Source organism: Branchiostoma floridae, chromosome 13, assembly GCF_000003815.2.
Source record: "Branchiostoma floridae strain S238N-H82 chromosome 13, Bfl_VNyyK, whole genome shotgun sequence".
Lineage (NCBI taxonomy): Eukaryota > Metazoa > Chordata > Leptocardii > Amphioxiformes > Branchiostomatidae > Branchiostoma > Branchiostoma floridae.
Window position 1 is genome coordinate 5,139,967 of NC_049991.1, and position 27,500 is coordinate 5,167,466.

Sequence of the window (27,500 nt, forward strand, 5' to 3'; positions counted from 1 at the left end):
CTTCCCAACCATACCAAGTGTGCCAGGCCGGAACTTGAAGCCTAAGCTACAATCGCAGTCTTAAATATAAGTCATCACCCTACCCGGTGCAATCACAGGCGGTGTTTCCAAAAAGGAGCTAGCGGTTGCGCCTAAAGAGGGTCCGTATGCTCAAGAATATCTCGAGAAGGAAGTGTCCGAATATTTTGCGGTCTTCATCTTTCAATACCTCATTAAGCAACCTTTTCACCCATACCAAGTGTGTCAGGCCAAAACTTGAAGCCTAAGCTACAATCGCAGTCTTAAGTCATCACCCTACCCGGTGCCATGACAGGCGGTGTTTCCAAAAAGGAGCTAGCGGTTGCGCCTAAAGAGGGTCCGTATGCTAAAGAATATCTCGAGAAGGAAGTATCCGAATATTTTGCGATTTTCATCCTTCCATTCCTTACTAAGCAACCTTCCCAGCCATACCAAGTGTGCCAGGCCGAAACTTGAAGCCTAAGCTACAATCGCAGTCTTAAGTCATCACCCTATCCGGTGCCATGACAGGCGGTGTTTGCAAAAGAGTGCAAGCCGTTGCGCCTGAAGAGGGTCCGTATGATCAAGAATATCTCGAGAAGGAAGTATCCGAATATTTTGCGGTTTTCATCTTTCAATTTCTCACTAAGCAACCTTCACAACCATACCAAGTGTACCAGGCCGGAACTTGAAGCCTAAGCTACAACTGGATCTTAAGTCATCACCCTACCCTGTGCCATGACAGGGGGTGTTTGCAAAAAGGAGCTAGCGGTTGCGCCTAAGGAGGGTCCGTATGCTCAAGAATATCTAGAGAAGAAAGTATCCGAATATTTTGCGGTCTTCATCTTTCAATTCCTCACTAAGCAACCTTTCTAACCATACCAAGTGTGCCAGGCCGGAACTTGACGCCTAAGCTATAATCGCAGTCTTAAGTCATCACCCTACCCGGTGCCATGACAGGCGCTGTTTTCAAAAAGGAGCTAGCGGTTGCGCCTAAAGACGGTCCGTATGCTCAAGAATATCTCTAGAAGGAAGTATCCGAATATTTTGCGGTCTTCATCTTTCAATTCCTCACTAAGCAACCTTTCCAACCAAACCAAGTGTGCCAGGCCGGAACTTGAAGCCTAAGCTACAATCGCAGTCTTAAGTCATCACCCTACCCGCTACCGTGACAGGCGGTGTTTTAAAAGAGAGCTAGCGGTTGCGCCTAAAGTGGGTCCGTATGCTCAAAAATATCTCGAGAAGGAAGTATCCGAATATTTTCGGTCTTCATCTTTCAATTCCTCACTAAGCAACCTTTCCAACCATACCAAGATTGCCAGGCCAGAACTTGAAAACTAAGCTAGCTACAATCGCAGTCTTAAGTCATCATCTTACCCGGTGCGGTAACAGGTGGTGTTTGCAAAAGAGAGCTAGCGGTTGCGCCTGAAGAGGGTCCGTATGCTCAAGAATATCTCAAGAAGGAAGTATCCGTTCGAATATTTTGCGGTCTTCATCTTTCAATTCCTCTATAAGCAACCTTTCCAACCATACCAAGTGTGCCAGGCCGGAACTTGAAGCCTAAGCTACAATCGCAGTCTTAAGTCATTGCCCTACCCGGTGCCATGACAGGCGGTGTTTGCAAAAGAGAGCAAGCGGTTGCGCCTAAAGAGGGTCCGTATGCTCAAGAATATCTCGAGAAGGAAGTATCCGAATATTTTGCGGTCTTCATCTTTCAATTCCTCACTAAGCAACCTTCCCAATCAAACCAAGCGTGCCAGGCCGAAACTTGAAGCCTAAGCTATAATCGCAGTCTGTCGTCATCATCCTACCCGGTGCCGTGACAGGCGGTGTTTGCAAAAGAGAGCTAGCGGCTACGCCTAAAGAGGGTCCGTATGCTCAAGAATATCTCGAGAAGGAAGTATCCGAATATTTTGTGGTTTTCATCTTTCAATTCCTCACCAAACAACCTTTCAAACCATACTAAGTGTGCCAGGCCAGAACTTGAAGCCTAAGCTACAATCGCAGTCTTAAGTCATCATCCTACCCAGTGCCGTGACAGGCGGTGTTTGCAAAAGAGAGCTAGCGGTTGCGCCTAAAGAGGGTCCGTATGCTCAAGAATATCTCGAGAAGGAAGTATCCGAATATTTTGCGGTCTTCATCTTTCAATTCCTCACTAAGCAACCTTTCCAACCATACCAAGTATTCCAGGCCGGAACTTGAAGCCTTACCTACAATCGCAGTCTTAAGTCATCTCCCTACCCACTAAGGTGACAGGCGGTGTTTCCAAAAAGGAGCTAGCGGTTGCGCCTAAAGAGGGTCCGTATGCTCAAGAATATCTCGAGAAGGAAGTATCGGAATATTTTGCGGTCTTCATCTTTCAATTCCTCACTAAGCAACCTTTCCAACCATACCAAGTGTGCCAGGCCGGAACTTGAAGCCTAAGCTACAATCGCAGTCTTAAATATAAGTCATCACCCTACCCGGTGCAATCACAGGCGGTGTTTCCAAACAGGAGCTAGCGGTTGCGCCTGAACAGGGTCCGTATGCTCAAGAATATCTCGAGAAGGCAGTGTCCGAATATTTTGCGGTCTTCATCTTTCAATACCTCATGAAGCAACCTTCCCACCCATACCAAGTGTGTCAGGCCGAAACTTGAAGCCTAAGCTATAATCGCAGTCTTAAGTCATCACCCTACCCGGTGCCATGACAGGCGGTGTTTCCAAAAAGGAGCTAGCGGTTGCGCCTAAAGAGGGTCCGTATGCTCAAGAATATCTCGAGAAGGAATATCCGAATATTTTGCGGTCTTCATCTTTCAATTTCTCACTAAGCAACCTTTCCAACCATACCAAGTGTGCCAGGCCAAAACTTGAAGCCTAAGCTACAATCGCAGTCTTAAGTTATCACAATACTCGGTGCCGTGACGGGCGGTGTTTGCAAAAGAGACCTAGCGGTTGCGCCTAAAGAGGGTCCGGTTGCTCAAGAATATCTCGAGAAGGAAGTATCCGAAAATTTTGCGGTCTTCATTTTCAATTCCTCACTAAACAACCTTTCCAATCATACCAAGCGTGCCAGGCCAAAACTTGAAGCCTAAGCTACAATCGCAGTCTTAACTCATCACCCTACCCGCTACCGTGACGGGCGGTGTTTGCAAAAGAGACCTAGCGGTTGCGCCTAAAGAGGGTCCGTATGCTCAAGAATATCTCGAGAAGGAAGTATCCGAATATTTTCGGTCTTCATCTTTCAATTCCTCACTAAACAACCTTTCCAATCATACCAAGCGTGCCAGGCCAAAACTTGAAGCCTAAGCTACAATCGCAGTCTTAAGTCATCATTCTACACGGTGCCGTGACAGGCGGTGTTTCCAAAAAGGAGCTAGCGGTTGCGCATGAAGAGGGTCCGTATGCTCAAGAATATCTCTAGAAGGAAGTATCCGAATATTTTGCGGTCTTCATCTTTCAATTTCTCACTAAGCAACCTTCCCAACCATACCAAGTGTGCCAGGCCGGAACTTGAAGCCTAAGCTACAATCGCAGTCTTAAATATAAGTCATCACCCTACCCGGTGCAATCACAGGCGGTGTTTCCCAAAAGGAGCTAGCGGTTGCGCCTAAAGAGGGTCCGTATGCTCAAGAATATCTCGAGAAGGAAGTGTCCGAATATTTTGCGGTCTTCATCTTTCAATACCTCATTAAGCAACCTTTTCACCCATACCAAGTGTGTCAGGCCAAAACTTGAAGCCTAAGCTACAATCGCAGTCTTAAGTCATCACCCTACCCGGTGCCATGACAGGCGGTGTTTCCAAAAAGGAGCTAGCGGTTGCGCCTAAAGAGGGTCCGTATGCTAAAGAATATCTCGAGAAGGAAGTATCCGAATATTTTGCGATTTTCATCCTTCCATTCCTTACTAAGCAACCTTCCCAGCCATACCAAGTGTGCCAGGCCGAAACTTGAAGCCTAAGCTACAATCGCAGTCTTAAGTCATCACCCTATCCGGTGCCATGACAGGCGGTGTTTGCAAAAGAGTGCAAGCCGTTGCGCCTGAAGAGGGTCCGTATGATCAAGAATATCTCGAGAAGGAAGTATCCGAATATTTTGCGGTTTTCATCTTTCAATTTCTCACTAAGCAACCTTCACAACCATACCAAGTGTACCAGGCCGGAACTTGAAGCCTAAGCTACAATCGCAGTCTTAAGTCATCACCCTACCCTGTGCCATGACAGGGGGTGTTTGCAAAAAGGAGCTAGCGGTTGCGCCTAAGGAGGGTCCGTATGCTCAAGAATATCTCTAGAAGGAAGTATCCGAATATTTTGCGGTCTTCATCTTTCAATTCCTCACTAAGCAACCTTTCTAACCATACCAAGTGTGCCAGGCCAGAACTTGACGCCTAAGCTATAATCGCAGTCTTAAGTCATCACCCTACCCGGTGCCATGACAGGCGCTGTTTTCAAAAAGGAGCTAGCGGTTGCGCCTAAAGACGGTCCGTATGCTCAAGAATATCTCGAGAAGGAAGTATCCGAATATTTTGCGGTCTTCATCTTTCAATTCCTCACTAAGCAACCTTTCCAACCATACCAAGTGTGCCAGGCCGGAACTTGAAGCCTAAGCTACAATCGCAGTCTTAAGTCATCACCCTACCCGCTACCGTGACAGGCGGTGTTTGAAAAGAGGGCTAGCGGTTGCGCCTAAAGTGGGTCCGTATGCTCAAAAATATCTCGAGAAAGAAGTATCCGAATATTTTGCGGTCTTCATCTTTCAATTCCTCACTAAGCAACCTTTCCAACCATACCAAGATTGCCAGGCCAGAACTTGAAAACTAAGCTAGCTACAATCGCAGTCTTAAGTCATCATCTTACCCGGTGCGGTAACAGGTGGTGTTTGCAAAAGAGAGCTAGCGGTTGCGCCTGAAGAGGGTCCGTATGCTCAAGAATATCTCAAGAAGGAAGTATCCGTTCGAATATTTTGCGGTCTTCATCTTTCAATTCCTCACTAAGCAAACTTTCCAACCATACCAAGTGTGCCAGGCCGGAACTTGAAGCCTAAGCTACAATCGCAGTCTTAAGTCATCACCCTAGGCGCTAACGAGACAGGCGGTGTTTGCAAAAGAGACCTAGCGGTTTCGCCTTAAGAGGGTCCGTTACTCAAGAATATCTCGAGAAGGAAGTATTCGAATATTTTGCGGTTTTCATCTTTCAATTCCTCACTAAGCAACCTTCACAACCATACCAAGTGTGCCAGGCCGGAACTTGAAGCCTACGCTACAATCGCAGTCTTAAGTCATCATCCTACACGGTACCGTGACAGGCGGTGTTTGCAAAAGAGAGCGGTTGCGCCTAAAGAGGGTCCGTATGCTCAAGAATATCTCGAGAAGGAAGTATCCGACTATTTTGCGGTTTTCATCTTTAAATTCCTCACTAAGAAACCTTCCCAACCATACCAAGTGTGCCAGGCCGGAACTTGAAGCCTAACCTACAATCGCAGTCTTAAGTCATCACCCTACCCGGTTCCATGACAGGCGGTGTTTCTAAAATGGAGCTAGCGGTTGCGCTTAAAGAGGGTCCGTATGCTCAAGACTATCTAAGGAAGAAAGTATCCGAATATTTTGCGGTCTTCATCTTTCAATTCCTTACTAAGCAACCTTTCCAACCATACCAAGTGTGCCAGGCCGGAATTTGAAGCCTAAGCTACAATCGCAGTCTTAAGTCATCGCCCTATCCGGTGCCATGACAGGCGGTGTTTGCAAAAGAGTGCAAGCCGTTGCGCCTGAAGAGGGTCCGTATGATCAAGAATATCTCGAGAAGGAAGTATCCGAATATTTTGCGGTTTTCATCTTTCAATTTCTCACTAAACAACCTTCACAACCATACCAAGTGTACCAGGCCGGAACTTGAAGCCTAAGCTACAATCGCAGTCTTAAGTCATCACCCTACCCTGTGCCATGACAGGGGGTGTTTGCAAAAAGGAGCTAGCGGTTGCGCCTAAGGAGGGTCCGTATGCTCAAGAATATCTCTAGAAGGAAGTATCCGAATATTTTGCGGTCTTCATCTTTCAATTCCTCACTAAGCAACCTTTCTAAGTGCCTCCACTAGAACAGGCCGGAACTTGACGCCTAAGCTATAATCGCAGTCTTAAGTCATCACCCTACCAGGTGCCATGACAGGCGCTGTTTTCAAAAAGGAGCTAGCGGTTGCGCCTAAAGACGGTCCGTATGCTCGAGCATATCTCAAGAAGGAAGTATCCGTTCGAATATTTTGCGGTCTTCATCTTTCAATTCCTCACTAAGCAACCTTTCCAACCATACCAAGTGTGCCAGGCCGGAACTTGAAGCCTAAGCTACAATCGCAGTCTTAAGTCATCACCCTACCCGCTACCGTGACAGGCGGTGTTTTAAAAGAGGGCTAGCGGTTGCGCCTAAAGTGGGTCCGTATGCTCAAAAATATCTCGAGAAAGAAGTATCCGAATATTTTGCGGTCTTCATCTTTCAATTCCTCATTAAGCAACCTTTCCAACCATACCAAGATTGCCAGGCCAGAACTTGAAAACTAAGCTAGCTACAATCGCAGTCTTAAGTCATCATCTTACCCGGTGCGGTAACAGGTGGTGTTTGCAAAAGAGAGCTAGCGGTTGCGCCTGAAGAGGGTCCGTATGCTCAAGAATATCTCAAGAAGGAAGTATCCGTTCGAATATTTTGCGGTCTTCATCTTTCAATTCCTCACTAAGCAAACTTTCCAACCATACCAAGTGTGCCAGGCCGGAACTTGAAGCCTAAGCTACAATCGCAGTCTTAAGTCATCACCCTATGCGCTAACGAGACAGGCGGTGTTTGCAAAAGAGACCTAGCGGTTTCGCCTTAAGAGGGTCCGTTACTCAAGAATATCTCGATAAGGAAGTATCCGTTCGAATATTTTGCGGTCTTCATCTTTCAATGCCTCACTAAGCAACCTTCCCAACCATACCAAGTGTGCCAGGCCGGAACTTGAAGCCTACGCTACAATCGCAGTCTTAAGTCATCATCCTACACGGTACCGTGACAGGCGGTGTTTGCAAAAGAGAGCTAGCGGTTGCGCCTAAAGAGGGTCCGTATGCTCAAGAATATCTCGAGAAGGAAGTATCCGACTATTTTGCGGTTTTCATCTTTCAATTCCTCACTAAGAAACCTTACCAACCATACCAAGTGTGCCAGGCCGGAACTTGAAGCCTAACCTACAATCGCAGTCTTAAGTCATCACCCTACCCGGTGCCATGACAGGCGGTGTTTCTAGAAAGGAGCTAGCGGTTGCGCCTAAAGAGGGTCCGTATGCTCAAGACTATCTAGGGAAGAAAGTATCCGAATATTTTGCGGTCTTCATCTTTCAATTCCTTACTAAGCAACCTTTCCAACCATACCAAGTGTGCCAGGCCGGAACTTGAAGCCTAAGCTACAATCGCAGTCTTAAGTCATCGCCCTATCCGGTGCCATGACAGGCGGTGTTTGCAAAAGAGTGCAAGCCGTTGCGCCTGAAGAGGGTCCGTATGATCAAGAATATCTCGAGAAGGAAGTATCCGAATATTTTGCGGTTTTCATCTTTCAATTTCTCACTAAACAACCTTCACAACCATACCAAGTGTACCAGGCCGGAACTTGAAGCCTAAGCTACAATCGCAGTCTTAAGTCATCACCCTACCCTGTGCCATGACAGGGGGTGTTTGCAAAAAGGAGCTAGCGGTTGCGCCTAAGGAGGGTCCGTATGCTCAAGAATATCTAGGGAAGAAAGTATCCGAATATTTTGCGGTCTTCATCTTTCAATTCCTCACTAAGCAACCTTTCTAACCATACCAAGTGTGCCAGGCCGAACTGACGCCTAAGCTATAATCGCAGTCTTAAGTCATCACCCTACCCGGTGCCATGACAGGCGCTGTTTTCAAAAAGGAGCTAGCGGTTGCGCCTAAAGACGGTCCGTATGCTCAAGAATATCTCTAGAAGGAAGTATCCGAATATTTTGCGGTCTTCATCTTTCAATTCGTAAACCAAGCAACCTTTCCAACCATACCAAGTGTGCCAGGCCGGAACTTGAAGCCTAAGCTACAATCGCAGTCTTAAGTCATTGCCCTACCCGGTGCCATGACAGGCGGTGTTTGCAAAAGAGAGCAAGCCGTTGCGCCTGAAGAGGGTCCGTATGCTCAAGAATATCTCGAGAAGGAAGTATCCGAATATTTTGCGGTCTTCATCTTTCAATTTCTCACTAACCAACATTCACAACCATACCAAGTGTGCCAGGCCGGAAATTGCAGGCTAAGCTGTAATCGCAGTCTTAAGTCATCACCCTACCCGGTGTAAAGACAGGCGGTGTTTTCAAAAAGGAGCTAGCGGTTGCGCCTAAGGAGGGTCCGTATGCTCAAGAATATCTCGAGAAGGAAGTATCCGAATATTTTGCGGTTTTCATCTTTCAATTCCTCACTAAGCAACCTTTCTAACCATCTCAAGAGTGCCAGGCCGGAACTTGAAGCCTAAGCTACAATCGCAATCTTGAGTCATCAGCCTACCCGCTACCGTGACAGGCGGTGTTTTCAAAAGAGAGCTAGTGGTTGCGCCTGAAGAGGATCGGTATGCTCAAGAACATCTCGAGAAGGAAGTATTCGAATATTTTGCGGTTTTCATCTTTCAATTCCTCACTAAGCAACCTTCACAACCATACCAAGTGTGCCAGGCCGGAACTTGAAGCCTAAGCTACAATCGCAGTCTTAAGTCATCACCCTATACGCTACCGTGACAGGCGGTGTTTTCAAAAGAAAGCTAACGGTTGCGCCTAAAGAGGGTCCGTATGCTCAAGAATATATCAATACGAAGGTATCCAAATATTTTGCGGTTTTCATCTTTCAATTCCTTACTAAGCAACCTTACCAACCATACCAAGTGTGCCAGGCCGGAACTTGAAGCCTAAGCTACAATCGCAGTCTTAAGTCATCACCCTACCCGCTACCGTGACAGGCGGTGTTTGCAAAAGAGAGCTAGCGGTTGCGCCTAAAGAGGGTCCGTATGCTCAAGAATATCTCGAGAAGGAAGTATCCGAATATTTTGCGGTCTTCATCTTTCAATTCCTCTATAGGCAACCTTTCCAACCATACCAAGTGTGCCAGGCTGAAACTTGAAGCCTAAGCTACAATCGCAGTCTTAAGTCATCACTCTACCCGGTGCCGTGACGGGCGGTGTTTCCAAAAAGGAGCTAGCGGTTGCGCCTAAAGAGGGTCCGTATGCTCAAGAATATCCCGAGAAGGAAATATCCGATTTTTTTGCGGTCTTCATCTTTCAATTCCTCACTAAGCAACCTTTCTAACCATACCAAGAGTGCCAGGCCTAAACTTGAAGCCTAATCTACAATCGCAGTCTTAAGTCATCGCCCTACCCCGTGCCATGACAGGCGGTGTTTCCAAAAGAGAGCAAGCCGTTGCGCCTGAGGAGGGTTCGTATGCTCAAGAATATCTCTAGAAGGAAGTATCCAAATATTTTGCGGTCTTCATCTTTCAATTTCTCACTAAGCAACCTTTCCAACCATACCAAGTGTGCCAGGCCTGAACTTGAGCTACAATCGCAGTCTTAAGTCATCACCCTACCCGCTACCGTGACAGGCGGTGTTTCCAAAAAGGAGCTATCGGTTGCGCCTAAAAAGGGTCCGTATGCTCAACAATATCTCGAAAAGGAAGTATCCGTTCGAATATTTTGCGGTCTTCATCTTTCAATTCCTCACTAAGCAACCTTCCCAACCATACCAAATGTGCCAGGCCGGAACTTGAAGCCTAAGCTACAATCGCAGTCTTAAGTCATCACCCTACCTGGTGCGGTGACAGGCGGTGTTTCCAAAAAGGAGCTAGCGGTTGCGCCTAAAAAGGTTCCGTATGCTCAACAATATCTCGAAAAGGAAGTATCCGTTCGAATATTTTGCGGTTTTCATCTTTCAATTTCTCACTAAGCAACCTTTTCAACCATCTCAATAGTGCCAGGCCGGAACTTGAAGCCTAAGCTACAATCGCAGTCTTAAGTCATCACCCTACCCGCTACCGTGACAGGCGGTGTTTTCAAAAGAGAGCAAGCCCTTGCGCCTGAAGAGGGTCCGTATGCTCAACATTATCTCGAGAAGGAAGTATTCGAATATTTTGCGATCTTCATCTTTCAATTCCTCTCTAAGCAACCTTCACAACCATACCAAGTGTGCCAGGCCGGAACTTAAAGCCTAAGCTACAATCGCAGTCTTAAGTCATCACAATACTCGGTGCCGTGACAGGCGGTGTTTGCAAAAGAGAGCTAGCGGTTGCGCCTAAAGAGCGTCCGTATGCTCAAGAATATCTCGAGAAGGAAGTATCCGAATATTGTGCGGTCTTCATCTTTCAATTCCTCACTAAGCAACCTTCCCAACCATACCAAGTGTGCCAGGCCGGAACTTGAAGCCTAAGCTACAATCGCAGTCTTAAGTCATCACCCTACCCGGTGTCATGACAGGCGGTGTTTCCAAAAAGGAGCTAGCGGTTGCGCCTAAAAAGGGTCCGTATGCTCAAGAATATCTCGAGAAGGAAGTATCCGTTCGAATATTTTGCGGTCTTCATCTTTCAATTCCTCACTAAGCAACCTTCCCAATCATACCAAGTGTGCCAGGCCGGAACTTGAAGCCTAAGCTACAATCGCAGTCTTAAGTCATCGCCCTACCCGGTGCCATGACAGGTGGTGTTTGCAAAAGAGAGCAAGCCGTTGCGCCTGAAGAGGGTCCGTATGCTCAAGAATATCTCGAAAAGGAAGTATCCGAATATTTTGCGGTTTTCATCTTTCAATTCCTCACTAAGCAACCTTCAAAAACATACCAAGTGTGCCAGGCCGGAACTTGCAGCCTAAGCTACAATCGCAGTCTTAAGTCATCACCATACCCGGTGTAAAGACAGGCGGTGTTTCCAAAAAGGAGCTAGCGGTTGCGCCTAAGGAGGGTCCGTATGCTCAAGAATATCTCTAGAAGGAAATATCCGAATATTTTACGGTTTTTATCTTTCAATTCCTCACTAAGCAACCTTTCCAACCATCACAAGAGTGCCAGGCCGGAACTTGAAGCCTAAGCTACAATCGCAGTCTTAAGTCATCACCCTACCCGCTACCGTGACAGGCGGTGTTTTCAAAAGAGAGCTAGTGGTTGCGCCTGAAGAGGATCAGTATGCTCAAGAATATCTCGAGAAGGAAGTATTCGAATATTTTGCGGTTTTCATCTTTCAATTCCTCACTAAGCAACCTTCACAACCATACCAAGTGTGCCAGGCCGGAACTTGAAGCCTAAGCTACAATCGCAGTCTTAAGTCATCAACCTAGCCGCTATCGTGACAGGCGGTGTTTGCAAAAGAGAGCTAGCGGTTGCGCCTACAGAGGGTCCGTATGCTCAAGAATATCTCGAGAAGGAAGTATCCGAATATTTTGCGGTTTTCATCTTTCAATTCCTCACTAAGCAACCTTCACAACCATACCAAGTGTGCCAGTCCGGAACTTGAAGCCTAAGCTACAATCGCAGTCTTAAGTCATCACATACTCTGTGCCGTGACAGGCGGTGTTTGCAAAAGAGAGCTAGCGGTTGCGCCTAAAAAGGGTCCGTATGCTCAAGAATATCTCGAGAAGGAAGTATCCGAATATTTTGCGGTTTTCATCTTTAAATTCCTCACTAAGCAACCTTTCTAACCATACCAAACTTGAGAAGCAGAAAGTTGAAGCCTAAGCTACAATCACAGTCTTAAGTCATCATCCTATCCAGTGCCGTGACAGGCAGTGTTTCCAAAAAGGAGCTAGCGGTTGCGCCTAAAGAGGGTCCGTATGCTCAAGAATATCTCGAGAAGGAAGGATCCGAATATTTTGCGATTTTCATCTTCCAATTCCTCACTAAGCAACCTTCACAACCATACCAAGTGTGCCAGGCCGGAACTTGAAGCCTAAGCTACAATCGCAGTCTTAAGTCATCACCCTACCCGGTGCCATGACAGGCGGTGTTTCCAAAAAGGAGCTAGCGGTTGCGCCTAAAGAGGGTCCGTATGCTCAAGAATATCTCGAGAAGGAAGTATCCGAATATTTTGCGGTTTTCATCTTTCAATTCCTCACTAAGGAACCTTCACAACCATACCAAGTGTGCCAGGCCAGAACTTGAAGCCTAAGCTACAATCGCAGTCTTAAGTCATCACATACTCTGTGCCGTGACAGGCGGTGTTTGCAAAAGAGAGCTAGCGGTTTCGCTTAAAAAGGGTCCGTATGCTCAAGAATATCTCGAGAAGGAAGTATCCGAATATTTTGCGGTTTTCATCTTTCAATTCCTCACTAAGCAACCTTTCTAACCATAAAAAGGTTGACAGGCAGAAAGTTGAAGCCTAAGCTACAATCGCAGTCTTAAGTCATCATCCTATCCAGTGCCGTGACAGGCAGTGTTTCCAAAAAGGAGCTAGCGGTTGCGCCTAAAGATGGTCCGTATGCTCAAGAATATCTCGAGAAGGAAGTATCCGAATATTTTGCGATTTTCATCTTCCAATTCCTCACTAAGCAACCTTCACAACCATACCAAGTGTGCCAGGCCGGAACTTGAAGCCTAAGCTACAATCGCAGTCTTAAGTCATCACCCTACCCGGTGCCATGACAGGCGGTGTTTCCAAAAAGGAGCTAGCGGTTGCGCCTAAAGAGGGTCCGTATGCTCAAGAATATCTCGAGAAGGAAGTATCCGAATATTTTTCGGTCTTCATCTTTCAATTCCTCACTAAGCAACCTTCACAACCATACCAAGTGTGCCAGTCCGGAACTTGAAGCCTAAGCTACAATCGCAGTCTTAAGTCATCACCCTACCCGCTACCGTGACAGGCGGCGTTTTCAAAAGAGGGCTAGCGGTTGCGCCTAAAGAGGGTCCGTATGCTCAAGAATATCTCGAGAAGGAAGTATCCGAATATTTTGCGGTCTTCATATCTCAATTCCTCACTAAGCAACCTTCTCAACCATACCAAGTGTGCCAGGCCGGAACTTGAAGCCTAAGCTACAATCGCAGTCTTAAGTTATCATCCTACCCGGTGCCGTGACAGGCGGTGTTTCCAAACAGGAGCTAGCGGTTGCGCCTAAAGAGGGTCCGTATGCTCAAGAATATCTCGAGAAGGAAGTATCGGAATATTTTTCGGTCTTCATCTTTCAATTCCTCAGTAAGCAACCTTTCCAACCATACCAAGCTTGACAGGCAGAAACTTGAAGCCTAAGCTACAATCGCAGTCTTAAGTCATCACCCTACCCGGTGCCGTGACAGGCGGTGTTTTCAAAGGAGAGCTAACGGTTGCGCCTAAAGAGGGTCCGTATGCTCAAGAATATCTCGAGAAGGAAGTATCCGAATATTTTGCGGTTTTCATCTTTCAATTCCTCACTAAGCAACCTTCACAACCATACCAAGTGTGCCAGTCCGGAACTTGAAGCCTAAGCTACAATCGCAGTCTTAAGTCATCACCTTACCCGGTGCCGTGACAGGCGGTGTTTCCAAAAAGAAGCTAGCGGTTGCGCCTAAAGAGGGTCCGTATGCTCAAGAATATCTCGAGAAGGAAGTATCCGAATATTTTGCGGTTTTCATCTTTCAATTTGTAGCTAAGCGTTCTGTCCAACCATACCAAGTGTGCCAGACCGGAACTTGAAGCCTAAGCTACAATCGCAGTCTTCGTCATCACCCTACCCGGTGCCGTGACAGGCGGTGTTTCCAAAAAGAAGCAAGCGGTTGCGCCTAAAGAGGGTCCGTATGCTCAAGAATATCTCGAGAAGGAAGTATCCGAATATTTTGCGGTTTTCGTCTTTCAATTTGTAGCTAAGCGTTCTTTCCAATTATACCAAGTGTGCCAGACCGGAACTTGAAGCCTAAGCTACAATCGCAGTCTTAAGTCATCACCCTACCCAGTGCTGTGACAGGCGGTGTTTCCAAAAAGATGCTAGCGGTTGCGCCTAAAGAGGGTCCGTATGCTCAAGAATATCTCGAGAAGGAAGCATCCGAATATTTTGCGGTTTTCATCTTTCAATTCCTCACTAAGCGTTCTTTCCAACCACTCCAAGTGCTCCGGGCCGGAACTTGAAGCCTAAGCTACAATCGCAGTCTTAAGTCATCACCCTACCCAGTGCTGTGACAGGCGGTGTTTCCAAAAAGATGCTAGCGGTTGCGCCTAAAGAGGGTCCGTATGCTCAAGAATATCTCGAGAAGGAAGTATCTGAATATATTGCGGTTTTCATCTTTCAATTCCTCACTAAGCAACCTTTCCAACCATACCAATTGTGCCAGGTCGGAACTTGAAGCCTAAGCTACAATCACAGTCTTAAGTCATCACCCTACCTAGTTCTGTGACAGGCGGTGTTTCCAAAAAGGAGCTTGCGGTTGCGCCCAAAGTCTGGCAAAGTGGGTTCGTTTTCATCTTTCAATTCCTTACAATGCTGACTATCTCCCCTTTATTTCAAACTAACTGATGTGCCGTCTGATTGGTAAGAGAGACAACGATTGAATTACCAACAAAACACCGCTCCAGTGTACGGATGAAAAAGATACAGAGTCATATATCCAACATATCGCAACGTTACCAAGAATGCACTGGTGGGGACTCTAGTGGAGCAGTGCATTGTTGGTAATGTTGGGATATCTTGGATATGCCACTCTGTATTTATTTTTGCATCCGTGCATTTTAGTAATCTTTTTATGAACGAATGCATAAAAACACATTACACATCCTTACGAATCCGAGTATCCTGGTATCTAGTGTAACGTAGTTTGTCTCACTTGTATTGACGTTACAAACTGTGGTATCCGAGGTACAAAACGAGGGAAAGATGACCACTCTAAAAATTGATATTTTCCTCATAAACAGGGTAAAAAGTGAGTATCCTTACGGATGCTGTGTTAGCATCCGCCACGAAGTACCTAGGCATACGAATTCCGTTTTTAACGTTTGCATCCACCGCGAGTTACAGATACCAACGAATGCGTTACGGATGTGTATTGGATCCGTGATTTTTGGTAATCTTTGGGATCCATGGCATCCGTCAGGATGTTGCAAATTCGTATTCTTGGTATACGTTGAAGACTCTTCGCTGATAAACAAGAATCTTAACCATGTATTCTTTCGTATACGTTAAAAGTAAGTATTCATACGAATGCAATGTTTAAATCTGTTAGTGACTAATGGATACCAACGAATGCGTTATGTATGTGTAAAGGATCCATGATTTCGGAACTATCCATACGTACGCTGGGTTAGCATCCGTCACAAAGTATACAGGTTCCGTGTTTTTATCCACCGCGAGTTACGAATACCTACGGATGTAAGTAGGATCCGTCATTTTTTGGGATCCGTGACTGTTTTGGGGATCCGTCAGCATTTTTCAGCATACGTCAGCATCCGTCAGGTGTTGCAAATTGGAATCCGCCAGCATTCGTCTACATATTAGGTCTTTTCGTCTAGTGTTTTGTGGCTTGTTGTACCGTATACTCGAACATATCCGTTTTTGGTATTCCTAAAGTGCACCCTACTATATTTTTTTCACGTCGAAGCCAGCAACCTTGTGGCCCTTAACTATAGAAATCCCCACAGGCGAAAACTGTGTTCTGCTACCTCCAAGAGGATTGCCAGCGTCACAAGTTCGCTATATTTTACCTTCAAATCGATAGGCGGCGCTTCTAATCAAGAACTTTGCAGAAATGATGGATAGAATCTTTTAGGAAGGTACCAGCAAAAATCTAACAACATGACTCCGAGGTTGAAACAAATCCTCAATTTTTGAATATAACGATGCCATAACAATATAACGACCTTCCCAAAGCCCCTTTGAAAACACACATTCTTACTTACTAGTATATTGCTATTTCTAAAGTTAAGAATGAACGACCAAACGACGCAAGTTATGTTCATGCACTACGTTCATTCAACTATTCGCTCACCAGTTTCATACCGGATTGTGGTTGTTATGAAGCGTTTAAGTCATTTTATTACCCACAATTTCAACGTCCAGCACACCTTTGTTCTGGAGCGAGTATTCGTAAGATAATATGATACATTTGTATGGTAATGTTGGCTGTGGGAAATCAGTAATTTGTTTCCTGTCGCTATCTCTTAGAAATCAATTCCAGTAAAATTATCTGTTCAACGATACTATACGTGTAATATGTAAGTCACACAATGTGTAGATCGTAGGCATGATATGTGTGTATATATATATATACTGCTGTAGAGTGAATGTAAATTTATAATAGAGTGTATAAAAACGCACACATACTTGCACACAAACGCGCGCGTACACACACGCACACTCGAACACATATACTAGTAGTATATACATCTCCCCAACCCAGTATCTTAAACCTGCCCAACGCAGAACCAGAGGAAGTCACATGTTTAAATACCAGTTAACCACAGCTAAAAGAGACTGTTTTAAGTTTTCTTTTTTCCCTCGGACGGTTGCCGAGTGGAACAGACTGCCGGGGCACACTGCCCAGGCCCCGTCAGTCGAGGCCATTAAGGCCGGTGTGACAGCGATTTCGCCCCCCCCCCCCGTGATCTCGCCCCCCCCGGGGGCGAAATCACTAGCGATCTCGCCCCCCCGGGGCGAAATCACTAGCGATCTCGCCCTCCCCGGCTAGTGATCTCGCCCCCCTACCTCGCCCCCCTTTAGCGATTTCGCCCCCCCCCCAAAAAAAACGGGTTTACATGACATTTTAGAAGTTGATTGGTATAAATCACAAAATGCAGTTTCAGAATGATATAAGTACACGAGTTTGATACATAACTCCATTCATAGTATCAATATTAACGTAATTACATGGTAATAAGATAGTTGAACTTGTTTCAGACAAGGAGGGTTGGGTCCCTTGTATTCCAATTATTGCATATAGCTGAGTCTTGACATAAGATGTATTTCATTGTATTCACCTGTCCTCAAGCAACCTATATATCTCCAATATGAAGTCTCTACCATGAAGTGACCACAAAATAACTATGTAATGTCTTTATTAATTATGCAAATATTAGGTATTAATTAGAATAACGCACATTTTGGTATATGCACCTGGCCAAGGGATATCTTCACCTCCAACATGACTGTTTTTTCTAGTATTTAGGAACTGATGCATTTACCCGTGTTTCTTACGACTGGTACTTTACCAGTGTTTGTGTAGCATTTAGCAACAGCTATATCAACTTGCGCGTAGATAGTGTTTATAATGAGAAACTATTATTCACATGTGTTTTTGTTAGTGCTTTGGAAATGTTTCCAGCACAAGAAAGAAAACACTGTGACAAATTGAAAACATATAGCTGACGTACCATACCATAGACGGTGTTGATTTATACGTTCGCAGTAGCACTGTTTTTATGCCACCTCAGCTGCAAAAATTGTCTTTTTCATTTCAATGTTATGTTTGCACCGAACAATATAGTATCGACTTTCGAGGTATGACATCTTACGGTACGGTAATAAGGTGCCATATAGGTACCAGGTAACACACCATATACATTACTCCCCAGGTGCAGTATAGTGCCATGTAGCGCACCTGTAATATGTAGTAACCAGCTGCTTTGGGGGGGGGGGCGAAAACGCTAAAGGGGGGCGAAAACGCTAGTGATCTCGCCCCCCCGGGGGGCGAGATCACAGGGGGGGCGAGATCGCTGTCACACCGGTTTGGCTGCCTTGCCCTAGTCCGCAAGCCGACCCCCCCTCCCCCCCCCCCCTCAGCGACACCCCAGCAGGGGTTTTAGAGGGTATACAAGACGAAGACGAAGATATGTATACATGGAGAGAGGGGTGTGTGGATAAGCTGTAGATACGTATATACGGCCTACCAACGCCTTTCCTTTCCTTACAGAGTATAGCCGACTGTCTGCAACAGATTTATATGACGCATGATCAGGCGAGTACCTTTCCAGAATGGGGGGGGGGGGTCAGTTTAGGAGTTTATAATCATACGCATAGTCGCAGAATACAATATCTATCACTTATAGTTGTTAGGCCATAAAATAGTGTATCATTGTACTTACAAAAGCCGTTGACATATTCTTCTGTGCACGTCAGCAGCAATGAATGGCAGAGCGTCAGTTTCGAGATACTGTATGTACGAGTTGGATTAGGATACCTGTTCGTTCGGTGTAAATTTGCATTTGAATACTGATGATAGTGATATACCATCAGCTGCTGTGCGTTCGGCTGCAGTTCAAATGACATCCGCTATGTGACGTCTAGATTTGTATTAAGAAAGAAAACGACCCGACAACCTTTAGCTTATTTTCATATATTTTGTAAATCGTACACTGATCCAGCTTTGGTACTTTTCTTGTGCAGTCTACCATAAATTTTGGAACCATCGAACCTTGCTACTTTTGGGTCACTAATATCGTAAATTCCCATAGGCGAAATACTAACATTGTATCTTCTGCTACCTTCAACTGTGCAGTCTCCTATAGGAGATTTACATAGGTTTAGCACGTATTGTTGAAACCAGATAGGAGCTCTACTAGTTAGGCACCATGGGAGGAAATGTTTGAACACGGAGAGGTCAAGGTTATCCCCCTCCCACTCAAGGTCAAGGGTTAAACTCAGTACCGGCTTCTGTTAAAAGCTTTCGACTTATCTTCTGTGTTATGGTGGTTTGCCAAATGTCTCTTACGCCCAAGAGACAAACTGTCGTGGTAAGGCATTCTAAGTCACTTGGGGATTCTATTCAGGCTGTCAACTGCGTTTCCTGTTTAGGAAGGTTATTTAAGGTCAAGTACGTGTGTCTGAGTTTCACTTTTTCTCGAAATATTTGACACAATTATGTATGCTTCAATACTTTCTGCTCTTAAAGGGATATGTTTACCGTTCACATTTTATCTTATATAATCATAGTGTTAGGTTTAAACTGAATGCTGCTCTAGGAGGGTAAGAAAGGGGAGGGCGGAGTTAAAATATACAGTACAGATTGTTCTCTTATGTATGGACGACAAATAAAACAATGGTGATGCAAAATTCAACAAAGGTTTCCATTTTGTGCAATCTGCTAATTCTTGAACAAAATCCTGCATATAGCAAGAGAGTGCTTTACGATTTTATGAATTCTCTTTCATTTCTATATTTTATGAATTCTATCATGAGAAATGCTGAATAATGCAGGGGGAGCAACAACGATTCTTATTGGAATCCAGACAGTTTATTGGTTCAGTCATATTATGTACAGTTTGGTCTACAAGTGGACTGGGATGTGTTTCTTTTGGCCGTCACAAAAGTCTACACGAACTACCAAAAAATATCGGACAAATGCTGACCTGTACAAGGGATTGCTATGATCACTGAGAAATGACACTTCTTTTCCAAATACAAAAGTACACGATTGTTTAGTGGTGTACTTACTGTGCAACTATTCCGGCCAGAAAGACTGCTCTATTTCTTTCACTCTACTACTGACTCTGTGTACAATCACAATGTATTGTTCTGTTTCTTCCATCTTTGTCATAAGTATACTCTTTTTACGTGATATTCCATACCACAAAATAACTTAAGTGTACCTTTTGTTACAATTAACACTAACTCTTTTACATTTTCAATACCTTTCTTCATTTCCCAACGTCTTTCTTACCATATTGATTCTTGTCCCATAAGTCTACGCCATATAGTTTCTTTGATACCCTGTCATATTATATGGCAATAGACTTAGTCAATGGTATACAGTCTTTGTCTGCTTTACCGCTTTTGAAGAGAAAAAATATTCTTCTTTATCCTCAGCATTGACCAATCAGCAAAATTGCTTTTACATGTGTCACTACGAATACAATTCTTCTACAACAAACAGCATGCAACATGGTACATGGCATCCGCCATTTTGGGGGGGAGGGGGGTACAGTATTGGAAGCAACGACCTTGGTTTAGCCATAATTTTGAAATCGAGAAAGGAGTCGTCTGACATTTCAACCTCTTATCAAAGGGGAAAATAAGGTGATATTCCAAATGAGTCCCTGAACTTATATTTGGCGCCAATATGACAAGCCCGTGTGAAACAACTGTCAGAACCTGATTGGGCTCATGCTCTTCTAGTGAACAAGTCAGTGAGAGGACTAAAATGTGATTAAAGCATGGGACGTAACCACGCCCAGAGGTAATTGGGGCCACGTCGTGATTAGAAATCGTCATCTCCTGCGTCAAGAGACAATTAGTTGCCACTGGAGTATAGCGTTTGTGGTTCTAATAATAGCTCAAAGTAATTTTCACCGATGGATTGATTCGAAGACTGGTTCTCAAAATACTTTTTGTTTCAGATGAGTGATTTTCAAAATCCACCGTACGTGTTGCGTGGTTGGAATAATGAGTTCGTAGTTTGCAGAAGGACTTTCTTTTGAAGCAATAGATGTCACGCAACAGGGCTTTCTCTTTTTCTGTTCTTAACATCAATAGGTTTGTAAGTACTCCCCACTTTTATGAATTTTCAATTCCCTCCCCTAGAGCCAAAATGATAGCTTGTAGAATCCTTTTTTTTTCTTGGCCAATTTTTCTGTTCTTCACGGCATGAAAACGTTTTGTGGACCTGCTATCATAATGCTAACATGACAACTACAGAGGGTAGTCTCACGTGATCCTCAACAACCAATCACTGCACAGATGAACATACACGTGTCAAAGCCTTTGATCTAACGAACATAGACGATTTTTTCTTCTTCGCAATGACAACTGAATTCTGTAACACACCTCAACTTTGGAAGCACATACAGACAGAACTTCTGGATTGGCTTCTTTTTTCGGGCTACATTCTCAGTTATGTCTAGCTCTTCCCCATAGGTAGAGGTTTATTGTCCTATTGGGTAGTGCAAAACGGTTTTGCACAGTTTAATAGAGCTGTGTTCTTTCAAGCTTGGCTATGGTGACCGCAATTTTTTTAAATTCCCGTGATCCTTTACTCCTTCATAACAGGACCTCTACTGCGCATGGCTGCACGACGTCATCAGTTATTGCTGTGCTCGTGCTACCTGTCTCTGTCGGTGACGTCATCGGTACCCACCGGTTTCCGTTGAGAGGCGGTAGTAGCCAGTCGTAGTGGACGTACTTGTAAACCTCCCTGATTTGACAGCGCTTCTCGGGTTTGATTTCTAACGACTTGCGGAAGAACTTCATGAGGCGGGGGGTGAACTTCTTCCACTGCGAGGGCATCCCGCTCGTGGTCCGCTTCTGCCAGCCGACGAATTCCGTGAAGTAACAGTCCCTGTCCTCCGCGTTCTCCCAAGGAAAGTTGCCCGTTAGCATGCAGAAAATGAGCACGCCAAACGCCCAGACGTCCGCACTGGTTTCCACGTAGAAGCCGTCGTTGTGGGCGGCCTGGCAAATCTCGGGAGGGGTGTAGGGTATCGTGCCGCTGATCTTTTTCACATGCGTGCCGCACTTCCTCGTCATGCCAAAATCCATCAGCTTCACTCGCCGGCAATCTCGGTCAAAGAGGAGAATGTTCTCCGGTTTGACGTCACGATGTACCAGTCCCTTAGCGTGCATGAACTCCAAGGCGGAGCCGATCTGTTGCACGCACAGTTTAGCCGTCTCTTCGGGCAAGCCCTCCTGTGGCGGTATCGCCTCGAACAAGTCCCCGACTGCAGAATACTCCTGCCCAAAGATAAAATAATGTTTTGTCTGGAAGGCGACGTCATAGGTTGTTATGATGAACGGGTGGGCTGAGAGGTACTGGCTGAGCGTGAACTCCCTGTAGAAATCACGAAGTCTGGTGGTTCGCTTTGGCACGGATTTGAGCGCTAGCTTGGTGCCCGTTTCCTTGTGGATCGCTAGGTCCACCCTCCCGTAGGTGCCCCTCCCTACCTCCCGCACGATGAGGTAGTGGCTGTGCACGTCCACCTTCGGAAGTTCGAATCCCGAGGATGAGGAAGCGTTGGTGTTCTTGTTGGCGTTTTGAGACATCCCTGTAGTCTGCTTCCTTGAGAACCACACGCGTTGACTAATACCTCCTTCGTCTGCTGACTGACTCAGCCGCCCAATCTTCTTCAAACGTCTGGAAACAAAGGAACACAGAAGATTAAAACACTCGTATCTCGCTACGTGAGAAACTGCCACGGTGACATGTACAGCTGTTAGGCGGTTACCTCAGGGAATTACACCGGTCAACTAGTTAGGTGGATTCGTCGACAGGGGTCGGCCCCTATTATACACTGTGGATACATAAAGGGAAGTGATGACTGCAAATAAGGAACACAAGGCCCTAAAATGGCAAGAAATGCCATCCGCACTGTAGGGATTTTTATACTGCTCACTATGAAAGTACATTACTAAATGTCTTTAGTTACAAAATGGTGGGTCAATTCAGAGGTGTATAGCCTAACAATGGAGTTCAATTATCTAACAAAATTAAGGGTCTCTACGATACGGAAGGGTGGGGGTAAAAATCGATTTGGAAGGAGGGCCATGGACATTTGCTCTGACGACCCCCTCCCCTGTGAATAATGTACAATCCCTTTGCTCGTCTGATAACCTGAAACTGACTGGTACAAAACTATCAACAACGAACGATCCCCACCTATCCTCGCGCTAGGATTGGATTGCCAATTCATTTTCCGGACGAAGATTCCAGTGCCTGATAATGAAACACTATAGGAAGACGAAAGACGAGGGAAAACAAACGAGGTAGCAAATGCCCTATAAGATTAGGCGACATTTTTCAGCGAGATGCGATAACATTAAAATATAGACACGGTGCCGTAAACCGCAACTGTTGATTTGTAACACCATGACCAAATTACGGTAGGTCGTAAAATTTAACCACACGCTTTTAGAGATGGGGAAACAAATTAGGACAGATTGTTTTATGGCGTGGAAGAAAATTTCACTGGATTCCTTTCTAGTTAAGAACAAAACACACAAACAAGAATTTCAGCAAATCATACAACAATCTCAAATAAAGACATAGTTGAGATATTTGACAGCAAAACAATACGAACCACTTGTGCTTTGTTTATTTGAATGGCGAAATATTTGTTTTTGTTACGTTTCAAAGGTTCTAATTCCATTCTATCATCCAAAGTATTAGGGGAATTCTGTCACGTATTGTATTACAGTTCATGGCCAAATCTGACGAAACGAAATCTTTAAAACAAATTTCAGTCACAACGATTTTGGTTTATTACACAAGTCTACAGACAATACGACAGAACGTCCTCAGCCGCATTTTTGACCTCAGCCGTAACTGTATTCACAAATATGGCTTTAACGCCTTTTGCGACGGCAATTTTCTGTCCAGTTTGACCAAAACAACATTAAAAGGCAAGTGTGTCGCCATATGGTATGAGATGTACAGGGCATGGACAGGGTTACCCCGTTCTGGGGACATTTTGAGGGAGGAATGCCACCCGCTTATGCATAAGATACGGTCGTCCCAGGGAACAACACCGAAAACAATCGCTTCATTCAAAAGCGGTGCCCTTGCTTCTCCCATTTGGGGAATAACACGACAGATGTCAGCCCCTCCCCCCTCAGAAAAAAGCCACATGATAGTCTACCAGCAAAATTCTACCTATCAATTCATGTAAACACCAACGATAACGCAACAAATACAACGCAGACGATCTGATAAAACGACACGAGTGTGTCCAAATATATGTAAAATAGGTATCTGGTATATCGCCTGGGGTAGGAAATAACTCGAGCTCACGCAAGCTCCGATACTCACCCTACATGGCCACCACCCATATCGACAACATCTTTGCATGATTCATAAACCCTTTTAAACAAAGAACAAAGGGTGGGCTACAATATCTAGTTCACCACCGCACCAGGAAATACGGCTGAGAAAAAAAGGATAATGATTACAAATTATATACGGGAACGTATGAAAATATACTGACGACTTACCAAGACAACCGTGGAAAATGTGGCCCAGGTTTTCTTGCGTGTCAGGTTTCTCTCGTCATTGCAGTTGCTGTGGGAACAAAGGAGTTGGCGTGATAAGTGTTGGTCCATAAACACAGTTCATAAAAGATAATCCCCTCTTACTCTTCTGTGTGAATGGGATGGTATAAGCGTGCCATCCACGCGAGCGGTTCTTTGTTCTGTAGTGACGGGTAGTGAGGGCTCTGGGCGGGGGGCATCCAACCGTTCATACCCAACCACCACCCGCCCGCTTTCCTTTGTCCGTACGCTGTGCATATATACATGTGTTTTGTCATACGTACCCAGTCCGCGAACTCTTGCTGTATTGTTTCCGCTTTGTACTATTACATCTGCACACTTCCTTGTTGATTTTATCCAAACCGAAGCCTTACAATGTTTTTAATTTTACACACGATATAATTATGATAATCACAACAGGTTTCACACCACATATGCGCTTGCTGTATCATAATACATATTTAAGAGAGAGGTTGTTCGGGTCGGGAATATTCTGCGTGTTGAAAATTACGATGACATGACATCTCTGGCTTGTGCTGTGTTTTTCCATTGACAACGCGCTAACACCCTTCACAATGGCAAACTGTTAAACCGCGAATAATTACATATCGCTTACAAACAAAGCTATCGCTTGAATTTTACGGTAGGCTAGGAAACAATGGAATAAATATCATATACATACACATCCCCACAGAAATCTAGTATCAGTTTTGATACGTGTATTGTAGAGCGTTTTTCAACCCTGAAAATCGTAAGATACGACCGCACCTTGTATTCGTATGGTCCCAACACTCTTGTGGGCGGGAGTACGCGTACTGTGTCCGGCCGCAGGATGTTACGCTCTTCCTCCCGGCCTCGCTTACTCCCGTCTCCCCGCCATCCTCTCCCCTACACCGCCCGGAAAATTTCTTGTAACGGTCTGCGGACTGGGACCGTGAGATCCGCGTAGCCTGGATTCTTTTAGTATCAGAAATGATACGATAGCGCGGCTAAATATAGAGGGGATACCAGGGAACAGAGCAACAGTGGACGTCGTGTTATGGTCACAACTGATGGATACAGAGGCTTGGGTAGCTCGCCCGGGGCGCCTGCGCGTTAGACCCCCATGATGTCACTGTTTGGAGGGGCCGGGGAATAATCATGACGTAGTCTCTACGTCCCAGGCTCTAAACTACGGGTGACGTTTTCATAGTACGGTTTAGTGTTATGCTATACTGTTTGCGTACTGTCTTGCAACCATGTTTTTAATAGAATTCCTACTTACAGCGACAGTTGCTTAGGTTTGACCATCATAATCCCGTAGAAATTTAGTCTCCAAACCAGACCTTTCTGCCGGCTTTAGCTCTGAAACAATTGTTTGCCAAGAAGTTTTTGACTGCGGAAGAAATTTAGAAATGTCTGAAATTAGGATTAACGGCCCTATCCTCTTGTAAACTACATTTATTCTACCATTTCGCCAAATTTCTGCTATTTTTCCAGTTCCCCAAACCGTCTTATGGATAGAAGTAGCAATCTGGAAAAAAGTAGGCATAAAAACGATGACACAAAAGTCACCACAAGAGAAGGCCTGATTTCGAGGCTACACAATGAGCCAGCTGAGTGATTACCGCTAACATGAGCCGATTTATCAACATGGCCCCGTCAGAAAAAGTAGGCAGAAAGAAAAACAAGGCCCTACTATTAAAGTAGCCACCGAAGGAGGCCTGATTTCGAGGCTACCCAATGAGCCGGCTAGAGTGATTACCGTCTACATGAGCCGATTTATCAAACAGACGCCATGCAGAGGGTTGGAGCAGCCGTGAGGGAGACGCCCCGCGTACAAAACATGCTGTCAGAGCTTAGCACTACCCCGGATCTTAATTACAACAGCATATCGGATTTCTTCGGACCACAGATTTGAAACCAAGCATTCACATACTAGTAATTTCACACACCTTCATTCTTTATTGTATAGTCTATGCTGTGCCATGTTTTTATGTAAAGGAGAGCAGCTTCCAAAGGTGCATTTGCACCTGTTTTGCCCTTTTATTCACTCCATGTGATGAATCCAAATAAAAGAAATAAATTAAAAGTAATATGCTTTAAAATATTACGATTATTAAACAAACGTAAAGGGAGACAAAATATAGACAAAGGATTTTGAAAAATGGTTAGTACTCATTTCTCAATAATTTTCACATAAAGATATGATCTTTAATATCTCATCACAATAAATAGAATGAGTCAGAAACAACACCATATCGTATTTCCCCCGACCATAGATTTGAAACCATGCATTCACATACCAGTAATATGATTTAAAAACATTACGATGATTAGCAAGCGTAAGAGGAGACAGAATATTTTGTAAAATCGTTACTCATTTCTCAATGATTTTCACATAAAGATATGATCTTTGATATCTCATTACAATAAATAGAATGAGTCAGAAATGAGTTCACGTCTTTCACAATAATTCTTATGGGACAATTACGTATATATGCTATCACGTCATATTTCTGATAGGTATGATAATATCATAAACAGAAGTAAGTAGAGAAATAATAGAGGAGGAACTGAGATATTGCCTAACACACGTTAAAAATTTTATTCAAAATAATGCGCAAGTGTAAGGAAGAAAACACTTATATAATATAGTTCTGGCCAATTCTATCTGTTTTTACTATTTAACTTCCTGAAATTACTCTCAAGTTCTAATTCAGGGAATAGACGGGTTATGTAGCACAATATTACCGTGGGACTTTGTTATTTAAACACTACGGTAGTGTTTCGCTCTATGGCCCGGGGGCATCAGCTAGAGTTACCTTGCGTTGCCATGGTAACGGCGTCACCTTCCGGAAGTGATAATGAGGGTTGACAACAAACACATGTACGGTGACCCTTTTTCCTGGGTTAGGCCGTACTGATTTGATTATATGGATGACATCACCTGAGCACACCACAACTGATGCGAGCGTGCGAACAAAAGTTGGGCTCACCCAAAAAGTTGCTTTTCTTTTAAAATGTAAGTGGTCATGAAGGCTTAACAACTGACTGAGCATGGAACATGGTGTATCATGCAATAAATTCTTTATTTTGTTCTTTCGAAATTTCACATCAACTTCTTTGACTATGGGAGACTTCGCTTAGGGCCCAAAATACATATTGTGCGAGGAATAAATTATCGACAAAATGAGTACGTTTTCTGAATGTTTGCGATTTGTTCATTATGCAGCTTCGTTAATTGTTTGTGTGCATTACACTAGTTTTGGCTTCTTCTTTTTTTTGGAAGTGGCCGAAAATTGAAACACCTGGATGTCATCCTTATAATCAAGTCAATGCTGCCTTACGTTTCAGATCGATAGAGAATGATAGGAAGAGAAAGCGAGAACTTGTATCCGGCCTAAAGATAGAAAATGTGTGCAATCATTCGGTAATTGATACTTTTTAGCGCTCTGATAGATAACTATAATTAGTGAGTAATAAACCATGCTTGTGTAGCCAAAGCTACTCTTCAAGCAGATGTCAGGGTACAGCCCAGTCTTTTAATTTTACATACCACCCCCTTAAGGATTTGATTTCTAACATATGCTTGGAGATAATCAATTGATTCCACGTTTAAAAGCTTTAGAAGCAAAAGAAACCCAACAGCTTGTAAGG

The 27,500-nt window shown here is 44.6% G+C and overlaps 2 protein-coding genes across 3 annotated transcripts in view; both read right to left on the reverse strand.

Moving 5' to 3' along the window:
• LOC118429143 (cytochrome P450 4F2-like) overlaps positions 1 to 18,119 on the reverse strand; it is a 37,170-nt gene extending 19,051 nt beyond the window's left edge. For both annotated transcript variants that reach the window (XM_035839555.1, XM_035839553.1), the window contains exon 1: positions 17,993 to 18,119. In XM_035839555.1, coding sequence (XP_035695448.1) covers positions 17,993 to 18,007 — 15 coding nt within the window. In that variant the 5' untranslated portion in view covers positions 18,008 to 18,119. The remainder of the gene's footprint in view (positions 1 to 17,992) is intronic.
• Positions 18,120 to 19,118: 999 nt separating this feature from the next.
• Positions 19,119 to 24,932, reverse strand: LOC118429144 (serine/threonine-protein kinase SBK1-like). Its single transcript, XM_035839556.1, has 3 exons — positions 24,630 to 24,932; positions 23,826 to 23,892; positions 19,119 to 21,972 (listed from the first exon to the last, which is right to left on the reverse strand). Exon 3 carries the CDS (start codon positions 21,879 to 21,881, stop codon positions 20,883 to 20,885), a length of 999 nt encoding a protein of 332 aa, XP_035695449.1. The 5' UTR covers positions 21,882 to 21,972; positions 23,826 to 23,892; positions 24,630 to 24,932; the 3' UTR covers positions 19,119 to 20,882.
• Positions 24,933 to 27,500: the final 2,568 nt, after the last annotated feature.